The sequence below is a fragment of the Engraulis encrasicolus genome, chromosome 2 (genome assembly GCF_034702125.1).
Source record: "Engraulis encrasicolus isolate BLACKSEA-1 chromosome 2, IST_EnEncr_1.0, whole genome shotgun sequence".
Lineage (NCBI taxonomy): Eukaryota > Metazoa > Chordata > Actinopteri > Clupeiformes > Engraulidae > Engraulis > Engraulis encrasicolus.
In genome coordinates, this window is record NC_085858.1 from 11,756,254 (window position 1) to 11,784,160 (window position 27,907).

Consider the following 27,907-nt stretch of genomic DNA (forward strand, 5'->3'; position numbering starts at 1 on the left):
AACCTTAATGCATTTAATTTTTTACTGTAATGTGTCCATCTATAGATCTTCCATCTGATTGTTCTTACCAGTAAGATTTGTTAACTTTATACACCCTGTTTTAACAGTAATCCCCAACACACAACCACACATACTATTTACACATACTGTTCTCTACACCAAAAAAGTTAATCCCCCTCTTCCAAAAAAACATGATACAAAAAGGAAAAAAAATATATGAACAACAAAAAAAACTTCTGTAGAATACAAAAAAAATCAGCTAAAGAGTAAATGTCCTGTCACCAATCACTAATCAATTTTGTGTCAACTCCCCCGTGGAACACCCCTTTTCCCCATCCCCATCCCCACCCCCCTCATCAGTGTCTCCTGAACCCCCAAAGGTGCCGAGCTCTGGATGACTGAACCAGAACACGAGTCCACTCCCGTCTCCCAACACAACTGCCATGAGATGAGATGAGAGTAGAGGAGAAGAGTGGGGTGGAGTGAGCGAGTGGCTGCTAATATGGAGCACAAGAGGAGCAGACTAGACCCCCGCCCACGCCCACACACACACACACACACACCACTCGCTTGCTCACTCACTCAGTTCTCCTGCAGGGGTCCCCAGGGGGCTGCTGCTGAGCCATGAGCAGTGCGAGCCTGTGTGTGTGTGTGTGTGTGTGTGTGTGTGTGTGTGTGTGTGTGTGTGTGTGTGTGTGTGTGTGTGTGTGTGTGTGTGTGTGTGTGTGTGTGTGTGTGTGTGTGATTGAATTCTCTCTCTCCCTCTCTCTTCCTCCTCGTCGTCCTCCGTCAGGGCTCCTGTTTGATGTAGAGGCCTGGCGCGGGCGCGGGTACGGACTGGGTAGTGAGTGCTGGCGGTGGCTGTGGTGGTGCGGGCGGCAGCGCGGGCGCGGGGCTCTGGCTCGGCTGGCGCTCAGTAGCAGCCTGTGGGAAGGTGAACTCGTCAGGCTCCACCACCTCCTCCTTCACCTGCAGCGCCACCCCTGCTGCCAGCAGCACAGCAGCAACGCCCAGGAGAGGAGAGGAGGAGAAGGAGGAGGAGAGGAGCAGAGGAGGAGAGGAGAGGAGAGGAGAGGAGAGGAGAGGAGAGGAGCGGAGAGGAGAGGAGCGGAGAAGGAGAGGAGCGGAGGAGGACAGGAGGAGGAGAGGAGAGGAGAGCGGAGGAGGACAGGAGGAGGAGAGGAGAGGAGAGGAGAGGAGGGCATGGAAAGGATAAGGAGAGGAGAGGAGAGGAACAGAGGGAGAAGAGGAGGGCATGGAAAGGATAAGGAGGTGAGAGGACAGCAGAGGAGGAGAGGAGAGCAGAGGAGAAAGGGGGGAGGGAGGACAGGGAAGGGATAAGGAGGGGAAAGGATGGGAGAGGAGAGCAGAAGAGAGGAGAAGAGATCATAGGAGAAGAGAGGAGAGGAGGGATGAAGAAAGGAGAATAGAAAGAGAGGAGATGAGAGAAAAGGCGAGGAGAGGAGAGGGAGATGGAAGAAAGAAAGGAGAGCAGGGTAGGCAGAAAAAAGGAGAGGGGAGAATAGAGGAGAGGAGAGAGAGAAAAAGAAAGAAAGGAGAGGAGACGGGGAGAGGTGTGGGAGGGGGAGAAGGAAAGAAAGGCAGCGAGGGGAGTGGGGGAGGTGGGGGTGTATCATGACGCAGAGGTGGGGTAGGGGGTTGGAAGAGCGAGAGAGAGGGGGGGGATGGGGGAGGGGAGAGAGAGAGGAGAGAGAAGTACAGAGAGGAAAAAAACGATGGGGGAGGGGAGGAAAAGGGAGAGGCGAGAGTGAGAGAGGTGAGAAAAGGGAGGGGGAGGGGGAGATGAGAGAAGACAGACAGGGCAGATTGGAGAAGAAAAAAGGGAGGAGGGTGGGGGAAGTGAGAGGGAGAAGACAAGAGTGTGAGGAAGAAAGAACGAGGAGGAAAAAAAAGACGAGGAGGTGGGAAGCAAAAAAAGAGTAGGGGAGGGAGGAGTGCAACAGAAGAGGAGATGCAAGATGGCGGCCAGGGAAGAGAAGGAAAGCGGCAGGAGACAACCCGAGGGAAGGCACACGACGTGGAAAACATGTGCAGAGAAGGACCAGAAGAGGAAGAAAGACAAGGCAGGAGGAGAGAAGAGGAGAGAGAGAGAGCACAGGGGGAAAGGGAGGGATAAAAAGGAGAGGAAAGGAAAAAAGGGGAAGACGGGAAAAAGGATAAGCAAGGCAAGGAAAAGGAGAGAGAAAGTAACAGCATCTATGCTAAGACTAAACGAGCCCCCCAATACTCTAACTCCATTAGCCTGGGTGCTTAGGTGGGCGCCTGTGCCATAAAAAATAACATGCCAACACTCAAATGCAGGCCTGAACTGAACTATACCTGAGGTACCTGGCTAATTCATGCCATTTAAATCCTGTTGGAAGAGAGAAACTACATGCGTCTATTTCAATATGTCCCAGGTGGGGCCATGCACTGTGCAGACCTGGCTAAACCAAAAAGACGTGCAGTGTAGCTAGCTGCACTGGAAAGAAAGCAGAGGCAAGCTCAGGTGTGCAGTGTTTCTGCTTTTGCTTAATTAGGGCCCAAGCACCGGGGGTGCAGAGGCCCCATAGGAGGTTTATTTGGCTTTAGTTTGTTGTTGTTGTTTTGCGCGAGCGAGGGTAAGCACGGGCATGCTGCCGTGTTGTGCTACACTGTAAAAATTGGAGGTTCTTTAGTTCACCACTGTGGAGGAACCTCTAAAAGGTTCTCCGAGGAAACCTATAGGCAAACCTTGAGAGTTCCTCCAGGAACTAACTTGTCAACCAGAGGTCTCACAGATTTTTTTTTAGAGGTTTCCCCACTGTGGATAACGGAGGGATTCCTTGAGGAACTTTTTTGTTGTTGTCATTTTTACAGTGTACCTGCCGTCCACACAGCAAGGCGAGGTGAGGCGAGGCGAGGGAGGTAAGGGAATGGAGGGAGGGCGTTTTACCTGCTTTGCGGGCAGGGTTGAGCTCCTGGCTGGCGGACACAGTGTGGTGCATGGCCTCGGAGGTGGTGGGCGGTGTCGGGGGGGAGGGGTACTCCGGGGGGGTCATGTTCTCGTCCCCCGAGAGGCTGTGCAGCTGGGGGACCCCGCTCAGGGCGATGCCCGTCAGACTCACTGGCCGCCTACCAATGGGAATCTTACGCTCTAGAAAGCCAAGACACACACAGGGGGACACAGGCGTCTGACCTCACTCTCTCTCTCTACATCTGGAGTATTAACCGCGTTATCACCTCAACAAGCTTTTTTTTCCATCCAGGAGATAAAAAAGCTCAAAAAAGCCATATTAGTTCAACCAAATGTTTTGCAATATATACTGACAAATCCAATGGATATGGATGATAATAATCAATCAAGGTGATTGTTGTCTGTGGTCAGTCAGTGGATTTATCTTTACCCTCAAAATGCTCAAAATACCCTGAAGAAAGTTTTTAACTACCATAGGACGTCCGTCTGTGTCGGTCAAAGCAGACAAGAGATTTCATTTCAGCCCACTGGGGACCAATCCAACAGTAGGCCCCACTATTGAGAATATGGGGGGGATGGGGTGAACGAGGGGTGAGAGAGAGAGGGGTGAGCAAGACAGGCTTTACCCTAATATGGGCAGGGGGAAGGAAAAAAATGAAAGAAAAGAAAGAGGGAAAGGGAGGTGGGAGGGGAGAGAAAAGGGGGAGGGGAGAAGGGTAAGAGGAGGAGGGAGGGAGAGAGGGAGGGCAAACGCATGGGGTGTAAATTGACCTACTTTTTTTCTGGCCTTTGTACTGCTGGGATTTCTTCTTTTGTTTGGTCACACTCGGTGGACGCTCTCTTGAGGCTGGCGAGCAGACAGGCAAAAGCAGACGGACAGACACGGAAGGCGAAGACAGACAATCAGAGAAGCAAATCAGTGACCATTACCTCCCCAGTCAATCACCAGACAGACAGACAGAGCTCAGAGAGAGGAAGGAAAAAAACACACATATGCATGCAGCAGCTGACCCCTTGTTGCTAGTTTATGCACTACAGTCACAACTGCAGCGATTGATGTGATGGTGACAGCTGACCCCTACATGTTGCATTATGCATTACAGTTCATAGCACGGTCACAAAAAGACATATCAATACAAACTTTGATTTGCAACAGAAATCTGCATAATTAAAATGAATGAGTTCTTTTTTTCTCAACTCCAGATTGTTTAAAACTGATCTTCAGCCAGGGGAGGAACTGGATCATTGACGACAGTCTGTCTGTACATCATGCCATTCCACTAAATTAATGCAAGAATCATAGTAGAGAATGTAACATTTCTATAACTAATGTTTTTGTGACAACCATTTTATTTTGTGATGAACCTCTTTGTACAAAGCGTTCTGTCCTAGGCAAACTGTATTTTTCCCAACTGTTATTTTTTTTTTTGTGATGTGAAATACACTTGCTCAGCACATTTGTTCAGTCTTTGCTAATTGGGTGTGTTTGTGATTATTTGAGCACTGGGGCTGTGAGTGGGCTCTGACAGTCACGTAACCGAGCCTGGCTCTTTGTTCTCTGTTCGTCAAAACACACGTTTGCCACCCTGGAGGGTCACATTCCTAGCCGGAAGGGGCATCTACACTCCCTTCTTTACTCCCCTTCGCTACAATATGTCTTGTAAACATTTGCTGAGCATATTTGTTTAGTCCTGGATCATTAAGTGGGGTTATGATGGGGTGACCAAAGCTATGGTTGTGGGTGCACTATGACCATCACGTCAAGAACTTCGCACTTTGGTGTAGCGGTCAGAGTTTATAGTATCCTGGAGGCTAAGGTTTGGAGCTGGGCGGAGAAATTCTACTCCCTTTTGCTACAGTATGTTTTGTGACATTGAATACAATTTGCTCAGAGTATTTGTCCAGTCCTTGCTCATTTACTGTATTGATGAGGTTGTGGCCATCACTAGGGCTGTAGGTGCAGTCTGACCATCACGTCAAGAACTTGGCTCTTTGGTGCAGCAGACAGAACATTTGGTACCCTAAAGGCCCAGGTTCCAAGCCCTGCACGGCAACTCCACTACTGCCTATTTGAGACAACATGTCTTGTGACATTGAATGTGCTGATGCTGGTTAACCACCACTGATAATTAATAGGTACCGTACTTTAAGTACTCAAGATATGGAACACCATTTCAGAAAGTTTTGCAATGGTGTAGTTCATGTATTGACGCATATTTTTTAAACAGAATTTAGTGATGTCGTCATATCGATGACTCCCAGCAGAAAGGCTATAGAATGTTGGGTCTCCAGTCCCAACGTGATGTCATACACTGCTTAATGGGGAAAGAATAACTACCACTTTTTCATATAATATTATGTTTTGTGGTACCAAACCAAGTCAAATACAATGGATAATAGATTAAATGTGTACTACTATCAAGAAAGTGGTGAAAAGTATTTTAAATCTTAACCTGTTCCATCCTGGCTCATTGAGTGTGGTTATGTTGGTATGACCATCACAAGGGTTGTGGGTGCACCATGACCATCATGTCAAGGACCTAGGTATTTCTTGTAGCGGTCAGGGCACACATTTGGTGCCTTTGGGGGCCTTTGTGGAAAGCAATACAGGGTAACTCTACTTCCTTTGCTGAAATATGTTGTGATATTGGATCATTTTTAATTAAATACTAAATGTTTGTAAACCAAAGTTTCACGTGAGTGAGCGTTTGCTCATTGGGGTGTTGCAGTGCTGTGCTCACCCTGAGCGGCCGGCGGTTGCAGCTGGTAGCCGGTGAGCTGGCACCAGCCCACGGGGTAGAGGTCTGGGGACTCGCAGTCCACCCACTGGTCGTACTCGTCCTCCCAGCCGTCAAAGTGGATCCTCAGCAGCCGGTGGACGATCCGCGTCACCGTGGCTACGCACACCAGTCGCGGCTCCATCAGGTCTACCGCCTCCAGCTTCATGCCGTTGCGGAAGCCGTGGTTTGGAACCTCCTGCAGCGGCGGATCAACAAGGAACAAAAGGATCTAGCCATTATTGTTTCCCAGACAGATACTTGATCTCAAATGGCGCACTTGTGCACTTCCGTATTCATGTTTTAGTGCATATGGCGCATTAGTCACGCACTGAAACATAGTGCCCGAAGTGCACAAGTGCGCCATTTGAGATTCAGTGAGAGATTAGATTAAATGTCCAAAGGTTTGAAGAACCTCCTACACCGCCCAGCACCGGGCAGGAAGGAAAAAGAAAGGACGCAGCGATGTTTCGAAGACATGTTGCTTACCCACCAATCTTACTGGGCTTACTGGGTCATCGAATTGTTTCAGATGAGGCAAATCACTGTTACATCTCCAAACTGTTAAATTGTAAAGCAACAAGACTCATCCTTGGAGCTTGAGGACGTTTTGATCCTTGTTCAAGGAGCTTCATCAGTTATGGTCGATGTGTGAAGAAACGTGTTCTTCTCTAGACATGGTCCTTCTCCACTTGACAGAGGAGTCGCATGGCAAGGTGTAAAGAGTCGTTATATTAACCAGAGTTGATGAAGTTCTTTGGATGAGGAACAAAACATCTTCAAGCTTCAATAATCAGCCCAGTTGCTAACAACTTAATTGTTTTGGCTAATATGACCTGGATGACTGTGAGTCCTCACAAATATAACTGTTTCTAGTTTCAATTTAACTTATTTGAGTAATATGGTAATACTGCTGTAGCTTGAGAGCTCGACATCCCATCCTTCATTTTTTTGTGAGTAAAATGCTAGTTAATGATAGTTTTTACACCTCTTGCCTCTAAGAATGGATAAATATGACCTAGTCCAAAATTACTTGAAGGATGAAATTATTACATTACATTGCATTTAGCTGACGCTTTCATTTATTCAAAGCGACTTACAACTATTATTTTTCAGGGTATTGGTTACAGTCCCTGGAGCAATGTGGGGTTAGGTACCTTGCTCAAAGGCACTTCAGCCATGGATGGAGATGTACAGATGTCTGTAGGGAGAGGTATGGTGGGATTCGAACCGGCAAACCCTAGATTGAAAGACCAACTCTTTAACCACTAGGCCACGGCTGCCCCAGAGAAGTAATTTATGAGTTGAAGCATTATTTCTTCATTGGACATAGGCAATGAAATATGGCAGGGGAGATAGTGTTCTTAAAGCACACTCAGACCACACCTTCCAAGTTTTTGACTTTGACTGTCAAGCAAATTTGTGGCATCTTGTAATTTGCACACCATACACCACAATTCACCATCATCCTTCTCTAAAATTTTACTTCATTTACTATTTACAATTTTACTTCTTCGACTTATTGGTGATTAATTTTTGGGGTCTTTCTGCCATTTGCCTTTTAGTCAGCTAAGCAAGGAGGAAAAAAGAATGATGAAAATGGACAGGAGAGGGATGGACTTGGTAATTCAAAACCTGGGTGCCCTTGTTCAGGAGGCTGCCAATTGCATTAAAGCATCTCTCCAGTAATACACTCTCTGTTGTGCTCTCTTTTCTCCACTCTCCAATTCTGGTGATTCTCCTAATTACATGTTACAGGTTTTATTACAAAGTCATGCACACACCATATCAGCAGTCACAGCTGGACATTCCAAAACAGGTAAAGACAGGGGTGTTTTCAGATTACTGTAGTCCAGCAAACGTAAATAACAATCCAACCCACTAACAATCCAACCCAATGTTTAATCTTTTTTGTCATAACTAATGAAAAAAATAATAAAAGGTTTTGTGCTTGAAACACAACCAATACACATAAGCCTGACAAATATCATGTGTAAACCTCAATCACGTCCTCAGAGAGGGAAGGTTTTTCTGAACTGCTGACAGCAGTTAGAAAACAGTACGCTTCTGATACGATGTACTGCTGCACACACATACAAATTTACAGGCATATGCCTTAAATGACAATAACTTGAGTCTATCTTGGCAACAGCAATAGTATTTGCATAACACATTATCATAAACAATTGAATTCAATGTGCTTGAGAAAGAGAAAGAAGAAAAATATTACTGATAAACAGGGGTGTCGTTCAGGGGGGCAAAGTGTGACTGAGTCACCAGGGCCCCATGTATATAGCGAGCGAGCCCACACACAGTCCGATTTATGTAGATATATGGCTGGGGGGGATCCAATGGAGCCAAGTGTACAAGTACATAGGGCCTACAATAGGAGTATAGTATAGTAGTATAGGATCTAATTTCAACAGAAAAGCTTGTTCCAGTATTTGACAGCTTTATGGCTAAATGTCATTTCACCCTGTCTGGATTTAACCCTGGGCACAACCAACAGAGAAGACTCTGAAGACCTAAGATATCTTTTAAGATGATATTGCTCTAGCATATCTGCAATATATTTAGGGCCTAGATCATTGAGTGACTTTTAGACAATGAGAATAGTTTTAAACTCAATTCCAAACCTTACTAGTAGCCTGTTCAATTACCTAAACACTGGAGATATCTACTGCCTTGGTGGTAACAGAATCCTTTCAAAAAGCAATTTCATACTTGAATAAAAAAGTAAAATTATCAGCCACCATCTGAGATATTCTGTAATTCTGCAATATATGCAGTACAAAGCAATAATAAGAATGTGGTATGGTCACTCACAGTAGAGCAGAAGCTGGTTTTACAAGGGAAAAATCAGAAATGTATATCCGTGTTGGCAATCGAAAATGTTTCACAATTCACTGCAATCATCTTACCAAGCCTATAAAAACACATCCAATTATTCAATAAGCTTGCACTAGAAAAGTAATACCGAACATTAAATGCTATTCTTCATCACAAAAAGAGACTCCAATAATTACTGGTAGGCTAGGCCAGCTGCAGCGGCAAAAACAGACTCACCTTGTTAAAGAGCTTGACAGGGGCTGCCACAGATCCCATTTCCCTGAGGTAGTCAAACCATTTGAAAGGGAGTTTTGTGTACCCTGGCGCAGAGGGAGAGTGAAACACTGTGAGAGCAGGAGAGACACTTGCACCCCCCTGAGCAGGCCACAGACACATGATCGCCACAAGCAAAGGACTCAGCCAATCAAGCCAGAGAGAACTGCCGTGCTGATGCCCTGCCTGTGTGGGGGCTTTGGCCGATGCCAGCATTCGGGAGAATACATTACATTTCCAAATGGATGATGGGGCTTTTTCCCCAATGGTCAATCGATAATGTTAAACAAATGCCACAAAACAAATACGCTCCGCGTGCAGAGCAAAAACTAACATTTTCCACAAATATCACCACAAGGGTAACAGACAGCAGATGATGGATGGCCATACCTCGGGGAGGGGTGAGCTCGATTGAGTTGATCTCACAGAAGCCGGCGGGGAATATAGACGGCGAGGTGGAGTGGTAGCAGAACCAATCAGAGCCGTCTGCCGCCTCCGAGCCGTCGATCCCGATCATGAGGTATCCGTCTGCCAGCACCTGAGACCGGAGAAGATCACAAGTGTTAACTCATTAAGACCTATTTTGTAGAAGAAGGTACCGCACACTCTTGTCCATCGTGCTGCAATTTACTAACAAAACAACGTTTCGGCCTGTATGGCCTTTCTCAAGTTTTTACAATTTCAATTTTTTAACTCATTAAGACCTAACAGGTTTAGAAAGAGTAAGAGTTGTCAACACAGTTAAAGGTCGATATTCATAGATGCTGCAGCCGGTCTAAAAAGGTACCCACAGATGGGGCTCCTGCTTCCGTGAAGGGTTAATATACCACACATACTTTTTGAAGTGGAGAGAATAATTTGAAACAGGACCCCCCAGCAGACGGAGAACAGCCCAGTCCCGCTAGGCCTTCATCAAATCAAGGTGAGGAAGGGTGTAGGAACGACATGTAGTCATAGGCAGGGGTGTGGGCTAAAGCATCGTCTTTCTGCATGCAACAGGGCAGAAACTCAACCAATCTGCGTAATGAAAAGGATGACGTGTAGCATAAACTGCACGGCGATTTGTTGACTACTCTTGGGAGCGCCAACTCAAAATCTCTATGGATTGTCTCCAGGGCACTGAATTAACTTTAGACGTTAATGTTACTGGCCAAACACGCACTAACTAATGGGTCAAAGTGGCAAGTAAGTCTTCTTTTCTACCAGCCAAACTGTATTTTCACCAGCATTTGGCCGGTTGGCAGATGTTAATTTAGAGTCCTGATTGTCTCTAGCCAACTCCTCAGTGACAGTCTGTACAAAGGATAGCGTTGCAGTTGCTGGTGTACATTCCAATTTCATATATAAAAGCAGCTGTCCAATAGCAGGGTTTCAGTCACATGAACTACACAAAACACAAACATCCGAGACTGCAGATCTTCAATGCTTCCCTCTACACCATCTGATTTTACACGCAGCACGCTGTACAGTAAAATTAGTGCTGTATCTTTCTTGACTAGTGTTTGCCACATTACATACGATGACTATTTTTGTGCACATTGGTACATTATTTGGGCATGTGCGACTTGTTGGATGAAAGAAAAGTTTTCCAAATGTAAAGAAACATTGAAAGGTTTCCTTTTCTACAGTATGTCACATTTGTCTCTCACACAAACCACGTCTATTCCTTACATGCTCGTCATACGTAAACCAGAAAGGCCGTGGATATGTTTGTAACAGAGCTAAGAGAAACGAGCAGAGTGTGCAGTCATCAATCTATATCACATATTGTTTTGCTAGCCCACCAACCAATTTGGTGCACCAAATTCCAAATACAGACAGACTGTGCCTCAAGCATGGACAAGAGAAATGGCACATTCTCTAGCTTCGATTTAAGGGAAAAACATACTGCACACTAAAATCACAAGATGCCACAGAGACGAAAATGCCTCACACCTGGAGTGCATATAACAATTGAATATGTATGAGAGGGAACACTAGCATTGTTAAATTGGCAGAGAGCAATAACAAATAGGGCAATAACAATATGCTCCAATATAAAGAAGCATTTTATCATGCTTAATGGGACTATAACAAAACGCTTCAATATGAAGACTGAGACAAGAACCATTATTTAAGTTAGGGGCTAGAACAAATACACAGTATGCAATAACAGTAAGTAGCAATATATGAAGCACACACAGACAACCATGTAATAAACAGGTAAAGCAGACAGTGAGTAAACATGGTCTGGTGGAAACAAGAGAGGAGAGTATATTGGCGGAGGTTGAGCTTGTGCTCCACTGAGAATAGTGTTGTGAAGTCTGACAGCAGCGGGGAGAACAGACCAGACAGACCTGTACAGTGACTCATTTCCACAATAACGGAGCTTGGGAACTTCACCAGGCAGAGGGAGCACTGAGTAGAAATGCACTATACTGGGATAGTGCACACAATAAAACATCTAGATGGAGAACTGCTCTTTTTTCCCAAAAGGCATCCAAAGGCAAATGAGGCTTTCTATGCCAAGCACAGTATTGCATATTATGTGTTTAGAGGCCACTTTACATCTATACACAATGTACAGAAGTAAATGTGCTGAAAAGCCATGCATTATTTCACTACATGAAATGAGAAATTGAACAAGGAGGAGACATAAGATGAGGTGTGGCTAAAAAGTGTTATTCATTATATCCACTTGTGGAATTCACACAGACTGTAGTTTCTAGATGCAAAGGCAGTGTTGGTGTGTGGTGTGGGGTGTGAAATATAGAAATTCGATTTGGCAGTCTTGTGATGTTCACCAAGACATTGTGATAAATGTGTGCTAAATATTGTTTTAAAAAAATGCTTCTTTACATTATTGATCTGACATTACATTTACACTTGGAAATGTGTTTGGCTTTAAATATTTCAAAATACTGGAGTTCGTATATTGTTAGGGTTTTCTGTGTCATGTTGTCTGGTGTCTGTTATTGTAATGTTTTACTGTGTTGTACTGTGTGTTCATTCAGTGGGTGCTGGACTATGTTTCATGTTCAGACATTTTATTTCGTGGCAATACAAATACTGCCATTTTGCCATAGTTCAACAAATTCAGAAACCCATGTTCCAAGCTAAAAATACAGTGTGTAAAAATTCCCACCTTTTCTTATAACTTGCCAGGACAGTGACATCTGGCTGAGCTTGCCAACTCATAGTATGTAAAATCCAATACATTTGGAACAGCTCTGGTTAGGTGATAAGTCACCTTACATTATATTTAGCAGACTCTTCTATCCAAAAAGACTTACGCCGCCAGCCAGCCAGAATCCTGACACCCCACCCCACTGTACTGTGACTGCACATTCTACCTGCACTAACTCAAAAACACACACACGCACAACTGTACTGTTGACTGCACATTCTCTATCTGCACTAACTTATTAAAAAAAAACACACACACACACCGCACTGCACATTCTACCTGCACAACTCAGTGCACACGCACCAATACTACTACCACTTTTAGAATGTCATACTAAGAGAATGTAAATATTGCACATTACAAATTATTTACTTAACTATTTATCAATATTTCACAATGCATATCACTGTCAGAATTGTCACAATGGGACATTATTGAAAATGAACAATAATACCTCTTTTTAATATATTTTCTCTCTGCATGTCTTCTGTTGCCCAGTCTTGCACTTTAAATGTCTGCATGTGTATTGTGTATAGGTACTCTGGGTGCACTTAATGTGTACTGTCTATGTCTATACCTAAAGTTTGTCTATGTCTACATGGGAAAGTAGGAAACAAATTTCAATTCTCAGTATGACCAGTGCATGTAAAGAAATTGATAATAAAGCCGACGTGACTTACAAATAGGACATGAATAGCAAACACAAAGTACAGCAGTATATACAGTAGGTAGTGAAGAGCAAAACAAAGTGTGGCAACATAGCAGTAAAATTGTATGCCGTTCCAGACTGAATGATATGGAGGTTCGACCCTCACTTGGTGCATAAACAAAAATCACATTTAAATGTGCACTGTGCAATATTTTTAGTACTTCATTTCCCAGAATTCAGGCTGCCTATTCACAAATGCTACCTTATTCATGAATACTTGCTACCACAATCAAATTCTAAGTATTAATTAATATGCCAGGGAAAATTGCACTTTTCACAGAAGATGGATCTTCTTCATGGGCTAGTGAGGATAATTAGGATCCCAATTAGCTGATAGACATATCTGCTACTCTTCCTATGGTCCACACAAAACATACAGCATCAACATACAAAGAAATCATCAACATACAAGACTAAATACATATATATGACAGCAGGAAAATAATATTCTTGCTCTGGAGACTACACACTGAAATGGACAAAATTAACTGTATCAAAAAGTCTTTTTCATGAATATTTGCCAATTAACACCCAAAATGTTACAAGACGGATATTGAAATCAGCTACCAAGCTACAGGCTGTAAAAAAAAAAAACTACACCTGGTGCCACCAACTTTATATATTCCCAAGTAGATAAATGCATCATCATGATGTCCATCACACAAACCATGCATCCATGATCAGCACATCAACCATACTCATGACGTTAATGATTCACAAATGTGCAATCATAAATAAAAAATGAAATAGAGAAATAAAAGAGGTCCCACCCACCTTGCGTACAGTGGCGACACAAATGGCGGAGAGGTTGAGAGGATCAATGGCCTCCAGCTTCATGCCCTCTTTGAACCAATCCCCGCTCTGGTCCACATCCCTCACCTGAGGGACACATCCAAATGGACACAGGGCACAGTGAGCAGCAGCAGCAGTAGACATTTCAGAGTCACACACACTCAGGCAGGCAGGCAGGCAGTCAGTCACTGGCTCAGACAGACAAGGCCTTGGGCAAGGTTAGCTCACACAATACGGCTGCTGGGGAGGTGAGGATGATGTCAGCTGCATCAGCCCCCCTCTACCCTCCTCTCCCCTCCTCTCCTCTCCCCCAACCACATCTCTTTTTTTAACCTCAATCACATCTGTTATATTTGACAATTACCTGATTACTTATGAGGAGACTAAATTCAAAAGCTTTACTATTTCACACAAAACATAAGGATGTAATAACTATTTGTATGTACGCCTCAGTGTTAAAAAAAAACTTGGCGTTTCAGAGAGAGCAGGAACATTACTGAGCTGCTAAACTTGACTCATCTGAGTGAGTAAGATACCAAGCAATGCTGCCCTGAAAGCAAAGCTCTTCTCTCTTTGTGGAAGAGAATACCTGACTGCGTCTCAACCAGTAAAGGAAAGGTAATCATTGAAACAAAGAACTCAAATCATTTTGGTAATAAATGAGTTTAATATGGTGTAAATAAACAAACTGTCCGTGACTGACTTAAAAAAATTGCACTTCATTTTTTCTGTTTGGTGTACCAAGGAATAGCAAGGAATGAGCTTCAGGCAGAACAGGCTATTCAAGATAGTCAGACTAGTAACTTTGTTAAACATGTTATAAAATTCCGAGACATTGGTGTTGTGATTAAAATGTCCAAATCATGACAGAAGCTTTTGACTCTCATTTTTGTCATTTCTATTCATCACAGACCTCCCAAAAGCACATAAATTATGCATTGAAGGGTGTAGATTCAAAATGTAACGTTTAAACATATGTATTTTTACCATTTGGTACAATGCATGGGAGTGAAATATTTACTGTCTTGGCACTCAATGTGTTAAATGTCTCTTTATGGGGTTTTTTTTTTATTTTTTGACTGGGAGTCTTAAGCTTCTGATCAGCTGATCGGTAGGGTATTCCTGTTAAATAGTTTTCAATTAATTGCCCGTTTAAAACCTTTGGCGATATTTCTTTCCATTTCTTCTCTTTGCATTTTGAAGCTTATACCAAACTTGTTAAAGGGACAGTTTGGTCAATTTCAACATGCAGTTGTATTGCTCACGCTACCCTTGACTTGTCAGTACCTGGTGATGCCACATTTTTCGGCACAGCCCTTTCCGAGATATGAGCAATTCTAATGGGGGCAGCGTTTGTTTACATTTTTAAAAAATGAAACATAGGCCAACTCCAAATATTTTCCCAAAAGGTACTGCTGTTTGCTAGTTGTCTGCTGATGTTTTATAACCTTTTGGATGTTTTTGGGAATAAATAAAAATGTTTTTTTGAAATGTAAACAAAGAGCTGCCCCCATTACAATGACCAGGATCTCGGAAACGGCTGAAGAAGAAGAAAAAAAAATATCAGGCACTGACAAGTCCAGGGTAGTGTGAACATTACAACTGCATGTTGAAATTGACCAAACTGTCCCTTTAAGATCCAAAAGTGAATTTTGTTAAATGATCTTCAGATTTTGAACAGACAAACCTAACCAACATAGATTTGTTCTTACCTTTACAAATAGCTGCCCTGGGGCGTCTACGGAAGTCTGTCCTTCCAACCTCTTTGACACATCTGAGAAGACAGAGTCACTGAGGTCATGCATTACTCAAGATGTACATCGGAATCAAAACCATAAGCTTTGGCCTTTGGCCTTCAGCACTTTATAGTTTAGGCAGTCACTTTAACAACCAACACCTCCCACCTTGACTATGCTAGTTCCCCTGAAAAGATCAAGCTTTTGTATAGCAATGCAATTTCTAAAGTTTCTTTGCAAAACATGGTCATGTTTCAAATGAAAATGCACAACATAGTATTTCCAATGATTACAGTCACTTGTCTCCGATACCCCCAGCCACCTCAACTAGCAAATATTGTGCGAGAAACGCGGTCTCTGTGCTGACCTGATCGCTTGAAGCGGTGGCCGATGCTCCGCGACCAGCCGATGGAGTGGATGAGGGGGCTGAACATGTGGCACCAGAAGTCGTCCGAGCCGTCCTCACTCTCCTCGTAGACCAGCCGCAGCCGGCCGCCAATCACCTGCTCCACCAGCGCCACGCGCGTCCGACACAGGTGCGTCTTGTCCACCACCTCCACTCGCATCAGCTTCTTAAAGGGGAACTGCATGCTCTCTTGCACCTGCCAATGGATGTCCATATGGAAGTGAGCAGACAAAATCATTGTATCGTTGCATGTTCACAGTCGTTCATGTAAGTGTCAGCAACATAATTACGGAATGTGCGTGAATGTGTGTGAATGCAAACTACTTCACTAGCTTCTCAAAGGGGAAGTGCATGCTCTCTTGCACCTGCAAGTGTAGTACGGTATTGTGGGTGAGGATGTGAGTGTGCAGATACACTCGTGCACTTCAATATATGAATGTGCGTTTTACTGAGGTGTATATCCCGGATTCAGAAAGTAAAAGCCCTGGCCCTACTGTGGCGCAAATGGTAGGGCACTCCTTTGCTATGCAGCAAATAAAGGCAAAAAAAGCCCAAAAAAAACATTTAAAAAGAAAAAAAAAGTAAAAGCCCTGACACAAATTTGATCCCACCAACTGATCATAATCGAGTACTCTTGACAGGTATGACAGGGCAGTCATGGGTAAGCGGTTAGAGCACCAGACTTGTAGCCCAAAGGTTGCCGGTTCGACTCCCGACCCGCCAGGTTGGTGGGGGGAGTAATTAACCAGTGCTCTCTCCCCCATCCTCCTCCATGACTGAGGTACCCTGAGCATGGTACCGTCCCGCAGCACTGCTCCTTAAGGGCGCCATTGAAGGCTGCCCCCTTGCACGGGTGAGGCATAAATGCAATTTTGTTGTGTGCAGTGTTCACTTGTGTGCTGTGGAGTGCTGTGTCACTATGACAATGGGAGTTGGAGTTTCCCAGTGGGCTTTCACTTTCACTTTAATAGTACCCGCATCTGTATTGCCAGTTTGGCTTTACAAGAAATTGAATGCCTCATCCTCTGTACCGACATCCATACATCCTTTTTCTTCACATATTCATACAGTCTTTTAATGGGCGTCAGATCGCAAATGGGTCTCAGATTCCACACAACCTTTCCACAAAGTCCCTCCAGAGGATTCTCAAATTGCAAACAGACCCATCACATAGACGCAAGCATGATCCCACAAGGGCAAGTGGCTTTACCGTTGCGAAGCTTTACCAAAACCTTTTATTTCCCCATTCAGAGAGCAAACCACCAACAAACTGGGTAGTGAAAAGATCGATGAAGGGATATATTTGACACAAGCCATGGGATGGAGAAGGGAGGAAAGGAGGAAGGGAGGGAGGGAGGAAGGGAGGGAGGTATAGTGGGCAGTCACCTTGCTCGTGAAATCCGGGGGGAGTGTCTTTGCTCCAGTCAGACGCTTCACCAGGAAGGCCTTCCAGTTGGCGACCTTGTGCTGTATGGCTGCATAGGCAATGACAAGGAAGAAGGATGGAGCATTAGAAGAAAGATGGAACTGGACCTCTGCAACTGACAATTGACAGGAGTCTATAGAAAGACTGGATGGAAGGCATATCTTAGCATATGTAGTTTCGGAGAGAGAGGTCCGCACACTTAAAATCCTTTTCGTTTTCTTGTATTATTTCATGTCTGAATTATGTTTCGACTTCAACAGTCTTCATCAGATATCTTAGCACATATGTACACAATATGCACAATGTGTAATTTGCCTCCGATAAAATTCGGAAAGAAAAGAAACAAAAAAAACACTTTTTTTAATCCAATATTTATCCAATGGTCATGAATGGCAATTTAGTAAAAGAGCTATTTTTACGTCTCCATTTTAACATACTTATGACCTTCAAGGCAGAACAAGCAAAGCCTTACCCTCAGGTGGCACTAGTGGTTTACTCATGGAGGCGCACCAGCCCACAGGGTGGATGTCGGGCACGCACAGGTTCCGCCAGAAGTCCTGTGCCGCGTCCCCATCGAAGCCCTCGTATCGCAGCAGGGCTTTGAAGCCTGCACACAAACCAACGAGACAGACCAGGCCAACATTCATGAAGAATGTGTGTAAATATTTTTGTGCGACAGAAAAACAAACACAAAGTCCGAGGCAGCATTTTTACACTACCAAGTTTTTTTTTGCCTGAATATTTTATTTACTACACAATACAATTATGAAACTGACCTGAGCGTTGTCCCACCAGGTACATATATTTCAAGACACCATTTCACAAACACATCACCTATACATGGGTTTCACATTTGAAAACAATCCCTGGCTGCGTGACCCTGGCCGCGCACTATTCAACCTCTTGTTGGAACCGCTGTCGGTCAAAAAATGAGCTCACGTGGTTTTACAGCTTTCTACATGGAAATAAATCATACAAATAGAAACTGAGTAACTGAGTTTTCTCTTAAACTTCTACAAATAATTGATACAGAAGGGGCAGAGTGCAGAATATAGGCTATTCCTATAGGTCATACCATAGAATAAGCTACCTGCCAAATTGGTCAGTGACACTGAAATTATTACCAGCCACAGCCACCAGCATTTGGCCGGTTGGCAGGTGCCAGTGTCAAGCCCTGCTGGCTACCCAGTGTACTACTTGCCTGCAAGCTTAATGATGCTGGCTATCCAGTAGACCTTCGTGGGCAGGTTGCTGTCTGCATTGGCCACCTCCACGCGCACTCCTTCAGTGATGTCACCCCAAGACGTCCCCATGGGAACCTAGAGAGAGAGAGAGAGAGAGAGAGAGAGAGAGAGAGAGAAAGAGAGAGAGAGAGAGAGAGAGAAAGAAAGAGAGACCAAGAGAGAGACAAAGAGAGAGACCAAGAGAGAGACAGAGAGAGAGACCAAGAGAGAGAGAGAGAGAGAGAGAAAGAGAGAGCGAGAGAGAGAGACAGCAGCTCAGCTCGCGTTCACACTCCCCACCAGCTGCTAATGGAGCACACAAGGTCATGTGAGGCTCTCCATTCCCGCTCGCAAAACACACACACACACACACACACACACACACACCAGCCCACTATGTCTACACCTTACACTCACTGATGCAAACTCAATGTACATATTTGCATTGTTCTTCATACACATGTATCTATTATACACGGCAGATATATGAATTACTACTTTCCGAAACCTGTAGGGATGCACCGATACCACTTTTTTGAAAACCGATACAAGTACGAGTACATTAATGTGTGTACTTGCCGATACCGAGTACCGATACTGATACCTTTTACCACCAAAATACAATGAAAATAAATGCATGGCCTTGTTTTTTTCCACCTGTGATATTTTTATTGTCCATTTCCATGTAGATTTAAATGTTAGTAAATGTATGAGGTGGCACTTTTTTCCATGCTGCTTTCAAGTCCACAGAACGTGACAAGATTTTGCATTGTTTTGTGTAATAGCAGTATCGTTCCTGGTATCGGCAAGTGCTTGACGAGTACGAGTACGAGTATAATGAGCAGTATCGGGTGCCGATACCGATACCAGTATCGGTGCATCCCTAAATACCTGTACAGACTTTTTTTCCCCACTTGCTCATTTACTGTACATGCACGACACAAAAAATGATTTCAACATCGTTTTACAATAAAATTCAATATTACTTCAAATATTTTTTTAATCGGTTGTATGTGTGCAAAGAGCACCGACATAAACACTCACAGCACACTTCATTAGGTACACCTTGCTAATACTGGGTTGAGCTAGCCTGATTATCATTGACGTTCAAATCTCTTCGAGACTTGGTCTGACCAAGAGCATAACAATTATCATTTCCCAAACGGCATGGTTGACCCGTCTCCCTTGGTTTGCTTATGGTTGTTTGCTTCCCGACAAAGTGAAAGGAGTTCCCATATTTTCGAGAAATCATAAAGTACTTGCATTGCTCTTGACCTGGGCTGCGTTTCCCAAAAACTCTTAAGTAGTACTTAAGCTTAAGTAGTACTTAAGTATGAGGGGCCACCTAGGCAATATACCACATTACTAAAGGTTTATGAATACAATCATTTTATAGGTCTACATACAATATTTTTCTCTCACAAATGCAAATAAAATGGTTGCGCCAAGTGCATGTGTGAGGTAAAATAGTGTATGTATAAACCTTTAGTGATGATGTGAGACCTATTTCTGATATATTTCCTAGGTGGCCTCTCATACTTAAGTATTACTTAGGCTTAAGTACTACTTAAGAGTTTTTGGGAAACGCAGCCGTGACTAGTTGCAATGGCGCTGAAGGTGTTGCGTCTCTAGGAGGGCACGGCCTGGCTAGGGTTGAGCCCCCTCTTGCCTTCAGAACTGCCTTAAATGCCTGCCGTAATACTCAGGTAGGCTGTGGCATTGCCACAGCACTGAATTGGTACTAGGGCACCCCAAGTGTGACAAGAACATATCCTAAAAAACATTACACCACCAGACTCAGCTATTGATGCAAGGCAGGTTTGATCCATGTTTTCATTGTGTCGATGACAAATTCTGACCCCATCATCCAAGTGTCACTTCAGAATTCGAGACTCATCAGACCAGGCAATCAATATCAATCTTCTATTGTGCATTTTTGGCGAGTTTGTGCAAATTGTAGACTTGTTATATGTTCTGAGCTTACATGATTGGCACCCAGTGGGGGAAATACTTAGACCAGTCCGTCTGGCACCCACAACCATGCCACTTTCAAAGTCACTTAAATCACCTTTCTTCCCAATTTTGATGCTCCGTTTGAACTCTGTCTTGACCATTTCCATCACGCACTTGTGCGTTTCGGGCACTATGTTTCAGTGTGTAGGGTGCTCGCTTTTTTTTTGTAAATTCAGTGCACTGAAAGTGCCTAAATGCTGCTGTAACAACGGCCAAAAACGCAGTGCTTGAAATATGGACACTGCACACACCAAGTGGCCACCATGGTATTAACAAAACGGAAGAAAAGTGGCGTGCAGTAAGGTTCAGTAGAAGAGTTTGGTCAAGAGTCTGAGGAAACGGTCAAAATCCACCGTCGCATTGAGATTCCATTGCATTCCTATTCCTATTCCCATCGCATTCCTATCGAGTACTAAATGGCTAATTCTGTGAGTAATGTTGCCGAGACACCAACCTTTTCATGCCATGCCAAGTATTGTATGCAAGATAGTTGCCATTGGGGGTGAAGCATATGTAAATACAAGTACGAGACGCTGTGCAATGTAAACAGTAGCAGCAAACAGATTTTTGGTGAGCTAATGCTATGCTTGCCTGTCACTTCCAGAGAGAGCACAGTGCAGAGTGCTTAAACTTTTCCACAACACTATGCACTAAAGTGTGCGATATGAGACACAAAACATGTCTCTCGTCATCCCTCTGTCTTATTTCAATGCTACAATTGAACAATACAGCCAACAAACCATAGGATACACGGAAAAATGTCATGAGCATTCACCTGTATTTAGGCTAATATTTCGTGTAGGGATGTCTGCTGTTCTAATATATTGTGAACAATACCTTGGAGTAAAACAGTACTTAAACCCAAGAGGCCTACAAACCATTGAATTAAGAGCCGCCATGATCTAACAAAATTATAAAATATATCCTCCTGTATCTTTCACCCAATTTCATCTGCTTCAACAATACGCCTAGCCTCCCATCTACAAGCTTCCACTGTAATTCTCATTTCCCTTCTGTGCGCCTACATGTTACCATCAATCTACCATCGTAAGATGGTATGGTAGGCTACACCATTAAGGTCATATACAGTTAAGAAGAAAACACGGGCACAGACGCTGCACTAGCATTATGACTCCAATGGTTGTGCATACTATATGTACCTGAAATGCAATACAGGACACACGGAGGTACCCTTAATGAAATACATTATTTGTGCAGTGCTTGTTTCAGAACATGCTGATATTATTATGATCACTAAGATGAATATACTACTAATAGTATTAATGAGCATAGTGAATACAGACTGTACACAGTTGTTCGACACAGAGCTCAGTAGGTACGTACATGTTTAAAGCAGCTCACGGGAGCTCCGGACATCTCCCCAGTGCCAATGTATCGGCCCCAGTCAAAACCCTCCACTGGAACATCTGTGGACAAAGACACGCGCACGCACACACTACCTGTTTTAGACCATGTGAATACATCTATACAGCATGTGTACCTAAACAAAATATTTAGAGGGACAGGTTCAGGTAATGTCTGTTTAGATGTTTAGTTGTGGTAGACAAAGCTTGCCATTCCTATTTATCTCCATCAGTGGGATACTATATCACAGCAATTAAGACCTACACAGACTGAAAGGAAATTACCGTACCTAATTTGGTACAAACATCAATTAAGTGACTGAACACATAATTCTGTGTACACATAAGGTTTTCAGTGTATAAGGTGGTCAGTAGCTAGTCCAATTCATACTAGTGATGGCAGAAGGCCGATAGGGAGCTGTCCGTGCATGACTTCACTTCTCACCAACACATTAAGCTCTGCCTCACCGATTCTTCACATCTTTTTTTTCATTGCTTTTTGTTCAGTCCTTTATAAGACCCTGAGCATTCTAATGGGGACATGGTTTTGTTCAAAACATTTTTAAAACATCTTAACATACTCCGCATCCCAAAAATTGTATCACAGGTATGACAAGTCAAGGGTAGGGCCATAACATTAGCAATATAACTGCATGAAGAATTTGGCAGGAATTCTCCTTGACCGCCTTGCAATGGGAAACAAGAGCAATGTGGCACCAGAGCTTCACATCATTGGCTATATACAATGGCAGTTCAGGCAGAACGTCTGCACTGGCACTCACCTGCTTTCTTGACCTGGTTCTGCTGGTTAGCTTGGTACTGCGCGTATGCAGCTAACTTGGCCATGAGAGGTTGCTTCTGTAATACCTTTGCCTTCTTTGTCGGGGGTTTACCCTTTAAAAAGATAGGAAATACTTGTCATTCCTTTTTCATCAATTACTCACCTCTATCCTAATGTCGGTAATGGTGCAACAGTGACCAAATGCTGTAGTGGTGCAGTCATAACCACATGTGTTAACACCTTTAATCAGACCGTGCCACACTACAGGGAGGTTTTTTTTTTTTTTCAATCAAAAAAATGAACTGGAATTAAAATGCATTCACCTCCTTCACCTTGAATTCCAAATCCAAGTGGCCAAACTGGCCAGTTATTTCATGCAATCTTTTTGTGTCTTTGCTTTTCTATGTATGGTCAGAATTTAGACTGCTATTTTATATGGAATGGAATAAACACACGAGCAAGAAGCGAATACTATAGTGGATAAACAACAAGAAGTGTGTGTGTGTGTGTGTGTGTGTGTGTGTGTGCGCGTCTTGGTGTACCTGAAGGCGGGCCAGTATGCTGGCCTTCTTTGAGTTGGAGGAGTAGCTTCTGGAGCAGGAGACGCTGCAGAAGCGCTTGGTTTTGGAGTAGAAGGCGTCCCGCACCCCCACCATTCCACACATCTCACACGTAGCTGCAAACACAAGTCAACCCAAGTCAAGTTTATTTGCAAAGCACTTTAACAAACAACAATGACAGTTGACCAAAGTGTTGAGCATGCAGGTGAAGGCAACACGAGGACACAATAAAAACACCAAGACAAAAAAACACAACACACACACACACACACACAGACAGACACGACCCTATGATCAACCATGGAAAGACATGAGCACAAAAGCTATACAGCTGCACAAACTTCCGTAGATTTCAATCCGGTTAGCTAGCTACAGACTTGCCATCACCTGCAAACAATATCCAGTCATGAATAGAAGCAAACATACAACATAGGCCTGTGTTTGTACAGCTTTACTAAAATGTAGATGACACAAGGCAACCTGCTTCATCGAATTGGAAATGATCAACACTTTAAGGTCAGTGTAAGATCTTCTTTTCCTTCTTGGAAAAAAAAACTGGGAACTGTGAATGTCACTACTCTGGCAGCATAGTTCAAGTTGGTAAAATGGTAGAATGTCCATAAGAATATAAAATGAATTGCTAGAAAATATATATATACAGTATAATATGTAAAATATGAAAAATATAACAATGAGCGTCATAATGTATGGCACAATGGGCTTTATGCTTTTGAAATAATGATAAAATAACAGAGATGCCAAGCACTGTGAAAAAATATGCAATTGAACAAACATTAAATGTAAGCTTATGCCCATTTTGGTTCCGTTGGTAAATCAGCACAAATTCCCTATACCAATTGCTTGGGGCAGTCGTGGCTCAGTGGTTAGAGCACTGGGTTGGCAACCCAAGGGTTCCCGGTTCAATGCCCGACCGGACCATGGCTGAAGTGCCCTTGAGCAAGGCACCTAACCCCACACTGCTCCCCGGGCGCCGCTCAGCAGGCAGCCCACTGCTACGGACTAGTGTGTGTACTTCAATGTGATTCACTAGTCCAAATGGGATAAATGCAGAGAAAGAATTTCCCCTAGGGGACCAAAATTGGCTCCAATTGGCTTCGTTATTATGTTACCAAGAAGGCACAAGTTCAGTTATGTTCCTAACGCTTGCTAGTACTGATGATTTCATGGAGGTGCACAATGATTAATGCAGAACTAGGCAGCTTTGAAGAGGGACAGCACAATGGGGAATGGCTTACCCTCATGGTTATGTCTGTAATGGTACCACTGTGGATACACTGAAGACCTGTTCTACTTATGGCTCACCTTACCTGCCCACAACACTCAAGTTACAGTAAATGAAGAGAACTCTAAGCTTAGCCTAAATCCTGACTTCCGAGGCTTATGTGTGTATGTCAACAAAAACTTGGGTTGCTTCAGACAATCGTGTATTCTGAATATACTGCATACTGCCGTATATCCATGTATTGTATTTTACAGTAATATAGCCTGGCATTGTTTGAATGGCTGTGATCTATAAGAAATACAGCATTTATGACACCAACAATAACAGAAATACTCACAAATGAATATCAGCTATTGAGGGAAATCATACATGTTACAAGCAGACAAAATAGAGGGCTTTGATTTTTTTCAGACTGGGATCTCCACATATGGATTCAGTTCTGCAGAAACCCGATTGATCATCTGTGTAGTGTGCATCACCTAATGTAGTGCTTAGTGTGCAGAACCTTCCTCCCATGTGGTGGTGTCCCTACAGCCTCTCTGGTTTTGCTAAATGTTGTCTTCACTTCTCCCTCGCACAAGGGGCTAGTGGCATTCTGCCCACTCAATTTACAGTCACTGAACTGTGATTAAAGCATTTGTCAATACCAGTACACGACCAGGGGGAGGAGGAGGCGGAGGTGGATGAGAGCTTTGCTGGTATCAGACACATGCGACTATCATGATTGGAAAGGTTATGTTATGCAATTTCATTTGAAATACAATATGAAACCAAAAATTGAATAGCTTGTAACTTAAAATCATTTAGGTAAGCAACTTCAGACATTTCACTCGCAATGCAAAATCTTCATCATTACAGGGGACCTAGCTCAGTTGGAAGGTGAACTGGGCTAGACTGGGGCAACTTGACATTTTTTTCCCACACACCTCATCTTGCAGGTACGATGGAGGTGGCCCATGGGTTGCTGATCAGAAAAAAAACTATAAAACCCACACACATTGACAATTTCGCCGTAACTTTATTTGCAACGTTTTGGTGTTAAGACTTTCACTGGGCCAAAACAAGCATAAAATGATTGTGAAATGTTGCATGAGTGCGCATGAGTTTTATAGCTTTTTCTGATTAGTGTTGGGGGAAAGACTCAGCTGGCAGTCAAATCTTACCCATGCCGGCCTTGCCATCGGGGTAGGTGTAGACCTGGCCATTGGTCTTGATGATGGGCAGGTTGGCGGGCAGGGCGGGCACCTCCTCATCGCTCTCCTCGGAGCTGGAGCTGCTGCTGGAGTCCTCGCTGCAGCTGTCGTAGCCGTCAAACATCCCGAACGAGTCCCGACGCTTACGCTCCGAACGGGCGCCATGCTCCGCCTAAAGGTCAGAGGGCAGAGGTCACACAGGTCAGGCTGGCACTAGGACTAAATGGCTTTTTTAACTATTTACTGAAAAAGAAGTGAACATCATCAAATCACAAAACATTACTGTATGTTTTACACCACTCCTACCTCCAACCTACTTCCTACATCCACAACCCATGACCAACACATTTGTCTGACATGGGCATTCACAAACATAACACCGAAACACTGGGGAAAATAACCAATTCCATTTTTTAAAAAGGAGTGCACATGAATGAGTGAATGAGTGAATGAGTGAATGAGTGAATCAATCAATCAATCAATCAATCAATCAATCAATCAATCAATCAATCAATCAATCAATCAATCAATCAATCAATCAATCAAACAATCAATCAATCAATCAATCAATCAATCAATCGGCCATTCTTCCATGCACCTGCCTATTGTGGCTTTGCATTATGTTTAGCAGAGGCAAGCTGCTCTTTGGCTATACAAAGTTGGTGTAAACCAGAATTTTATTGCCAATATGGGGCACGACAGTGAGTCAGAGTAGGGTTTAAGGTGTAATTTGCTCAGGAATGTCCTGTACAAATGTCCAGTATAATATAGCAAAAATGTAGATACATGTGAATTAATAGCTATACTTGTCAGATCTTGTAGTGGTTGAGATAAATGCAGGTCATTGTATTGTCAGTCACTTACCTACCTAACACCTCCTACAACGAGAGATACTACATATATAAATCATATAAATTAGTTCCCCTGCCAACATTTGAGTGGAATTTCGTAGCAGTGTTGTAGATATGGATTTCCTAAGCAAAAAATAAAATGCAAGAGACTGCCAATGCCTTATTATCTTGGTTTGGCAGATAACACAACATATGGGATAGAGAGGGGCGAAACAAAACTCTCTACTACGGACAAAAAATTATCATGAACACTTCCATCCCGCGCGAGCTGATAGCCAAGAGAAATGCTTTGTAGACTACGATTAGAGAGGAACTAGATACATGTCAAGCAAATCCACAATGTTATTGTAGCGATACTGTATCAGCATAGCGTGAAAGCTAGTGCCTTTGCAAAGCTCACACCGAAAAAAACAATAATTCATACACATGCCCATAACACCTGAATGTGCCACAATGGCTGTCTCCCATTACCACGTAAAAACAATACTGACAGCTGCAAAGCGGACAGAGAAAACACAAATGTAGTGTTCACAGACGGGCTACGAGTGCGCTAGCAACATCCTCTGCACTGCGGTTCACTCTATGGGCCCCGGTTTGAGTTAGCATTTGGCATTTATTTTACTTCCACCACCGAACTACAGTGTCAATGTAAGTGCAGACACTTGGGTTACGCAGTTGGATAAAGTACGAGTGTAACCCATCAGAAAATCTGTTGGAGCACAAATATCCAGCAGTTGGAGCTAGCTACACATCTCCACTTTGCGGACTAGCATAGCCACTGCGGAGTGACACTACAACAAAGGCTGAAAATAGGATTACATTTAGCTTTGCTGGATTCAAACTAAAACAGCTCTCCTTACTCACCAGATCCCTAGCGTTTTCCATCAGCCCTTCATGCAGAACACTCTAAGTAATCTTAACGTGTAGCCAGAAGTCAGGAAAATTGGATACAATTAGCAAATTTAACTAAAACCCGAAAGGAGAAACTCCAGAGCATATCAACAAAATTATCATATTCCCAGGGCGCACGCGCAAAGTCCTCCTACTGGATAGCGATTGGTCAAGGGTTGTTTGTGTTCTTCTCGAAATATTTTCCAGGGCTGTAACAAAAGAGTGTGAAGTTCACAGCGCCACCCTTTCCTTGGGATGAGAAAAATACCCTTGCATTCCCCATACACAAGATGAAGGTGACGTACAAATCCCTTCCACCAAACGCCAAGTGAGGCCTGGGCTTACCGGTGCACAATTTGCCATAATATTTGTCTGAAAAGCTATATAAAAAGTCTAGTAGGCTATATCTGCTGTGCAAATATGCTTCATAATTCATTTTAATGTACCGGTATGTCTTTTTTCTTTTGTCTTATCTTTTTTTTTTAATGCAAACTATGCCTATTTTGCAAATAATAATGTCTAGGCCTATAGCCTACTCTGAAATGTAGCCTATATTTTTTTCATACAATTCTCAATACCGGCCTTATAACATCATCAGAGCTTTTTTTACTGAACAGTGTGTACTGTAGGCCATATAATACATGGGCAGTCATGGGTAAGCATGCAGTTAGGGCGTCAGACTTGTATCCCAAAGGTTGCCGGTTCGACTCACGACCCG

General features: G+C 43.4%; 1 protein-coding gene across 3 annotated transcripts; it reads right to left on the reverse strand.

The window, feature by feature from the left end:
* Positions 1 to 333: 333 nt before the first annotated feature.
* On the reverse strand, positions 334 to 27,315 carry mbtd1 (mbt domain containing 1). 3 transcript variants are annotated; one of them, XM_063221869.1, is made up of 17 exons: positions 27,163 to 27,315; positions 25,418 to 25,619; positions 22,994 to 23,127; positions 22,453 to 22,564; positions 21,651 to 21,733; positions 18,272 to 18,389; positions 17,543 to 17,677; positions 17,031 to 17,119; positions 15,606 to 15,840; positions 15,215 to 15,276; positions 13,485 to 13,589; positions 9,226 to 9,373; positions 8,800 to 8,882; positions 5,698 to 5,932; positions 3,732 to 3,803; positions 2,936 to 3,136; positions 334 to 983 (listed from the first exon to the last, which is right to left on the reverse strand). In XM_063221869.1, exons 1-17 carry the CDS (start codon positions 27,181 to 27,183, stop codon positions 790 to 792), a joined length of 2,229 nt encoding a protein of 742 aa, XP_063077939.1. In that variant the 5' UTR covers positions 27,184 to 27,315; the 3' UTR covers positions 334 to 789. The 3 variants fall into 3 exon arrangements, with proteins under 3 accessions (XP_063077939.1, XP_063077948.1, XP_063077956.1); XM_063221878.1 differs by having other exon boundaries at positions 826 to 924; XM_063221886.1 differs by lacking the exon at positions 2,936 to 3,136 and having other exon boundaries at positions 826 to 924.
* Positions 27,316 to 27,907: the final 592 nt, after the last annotated feature.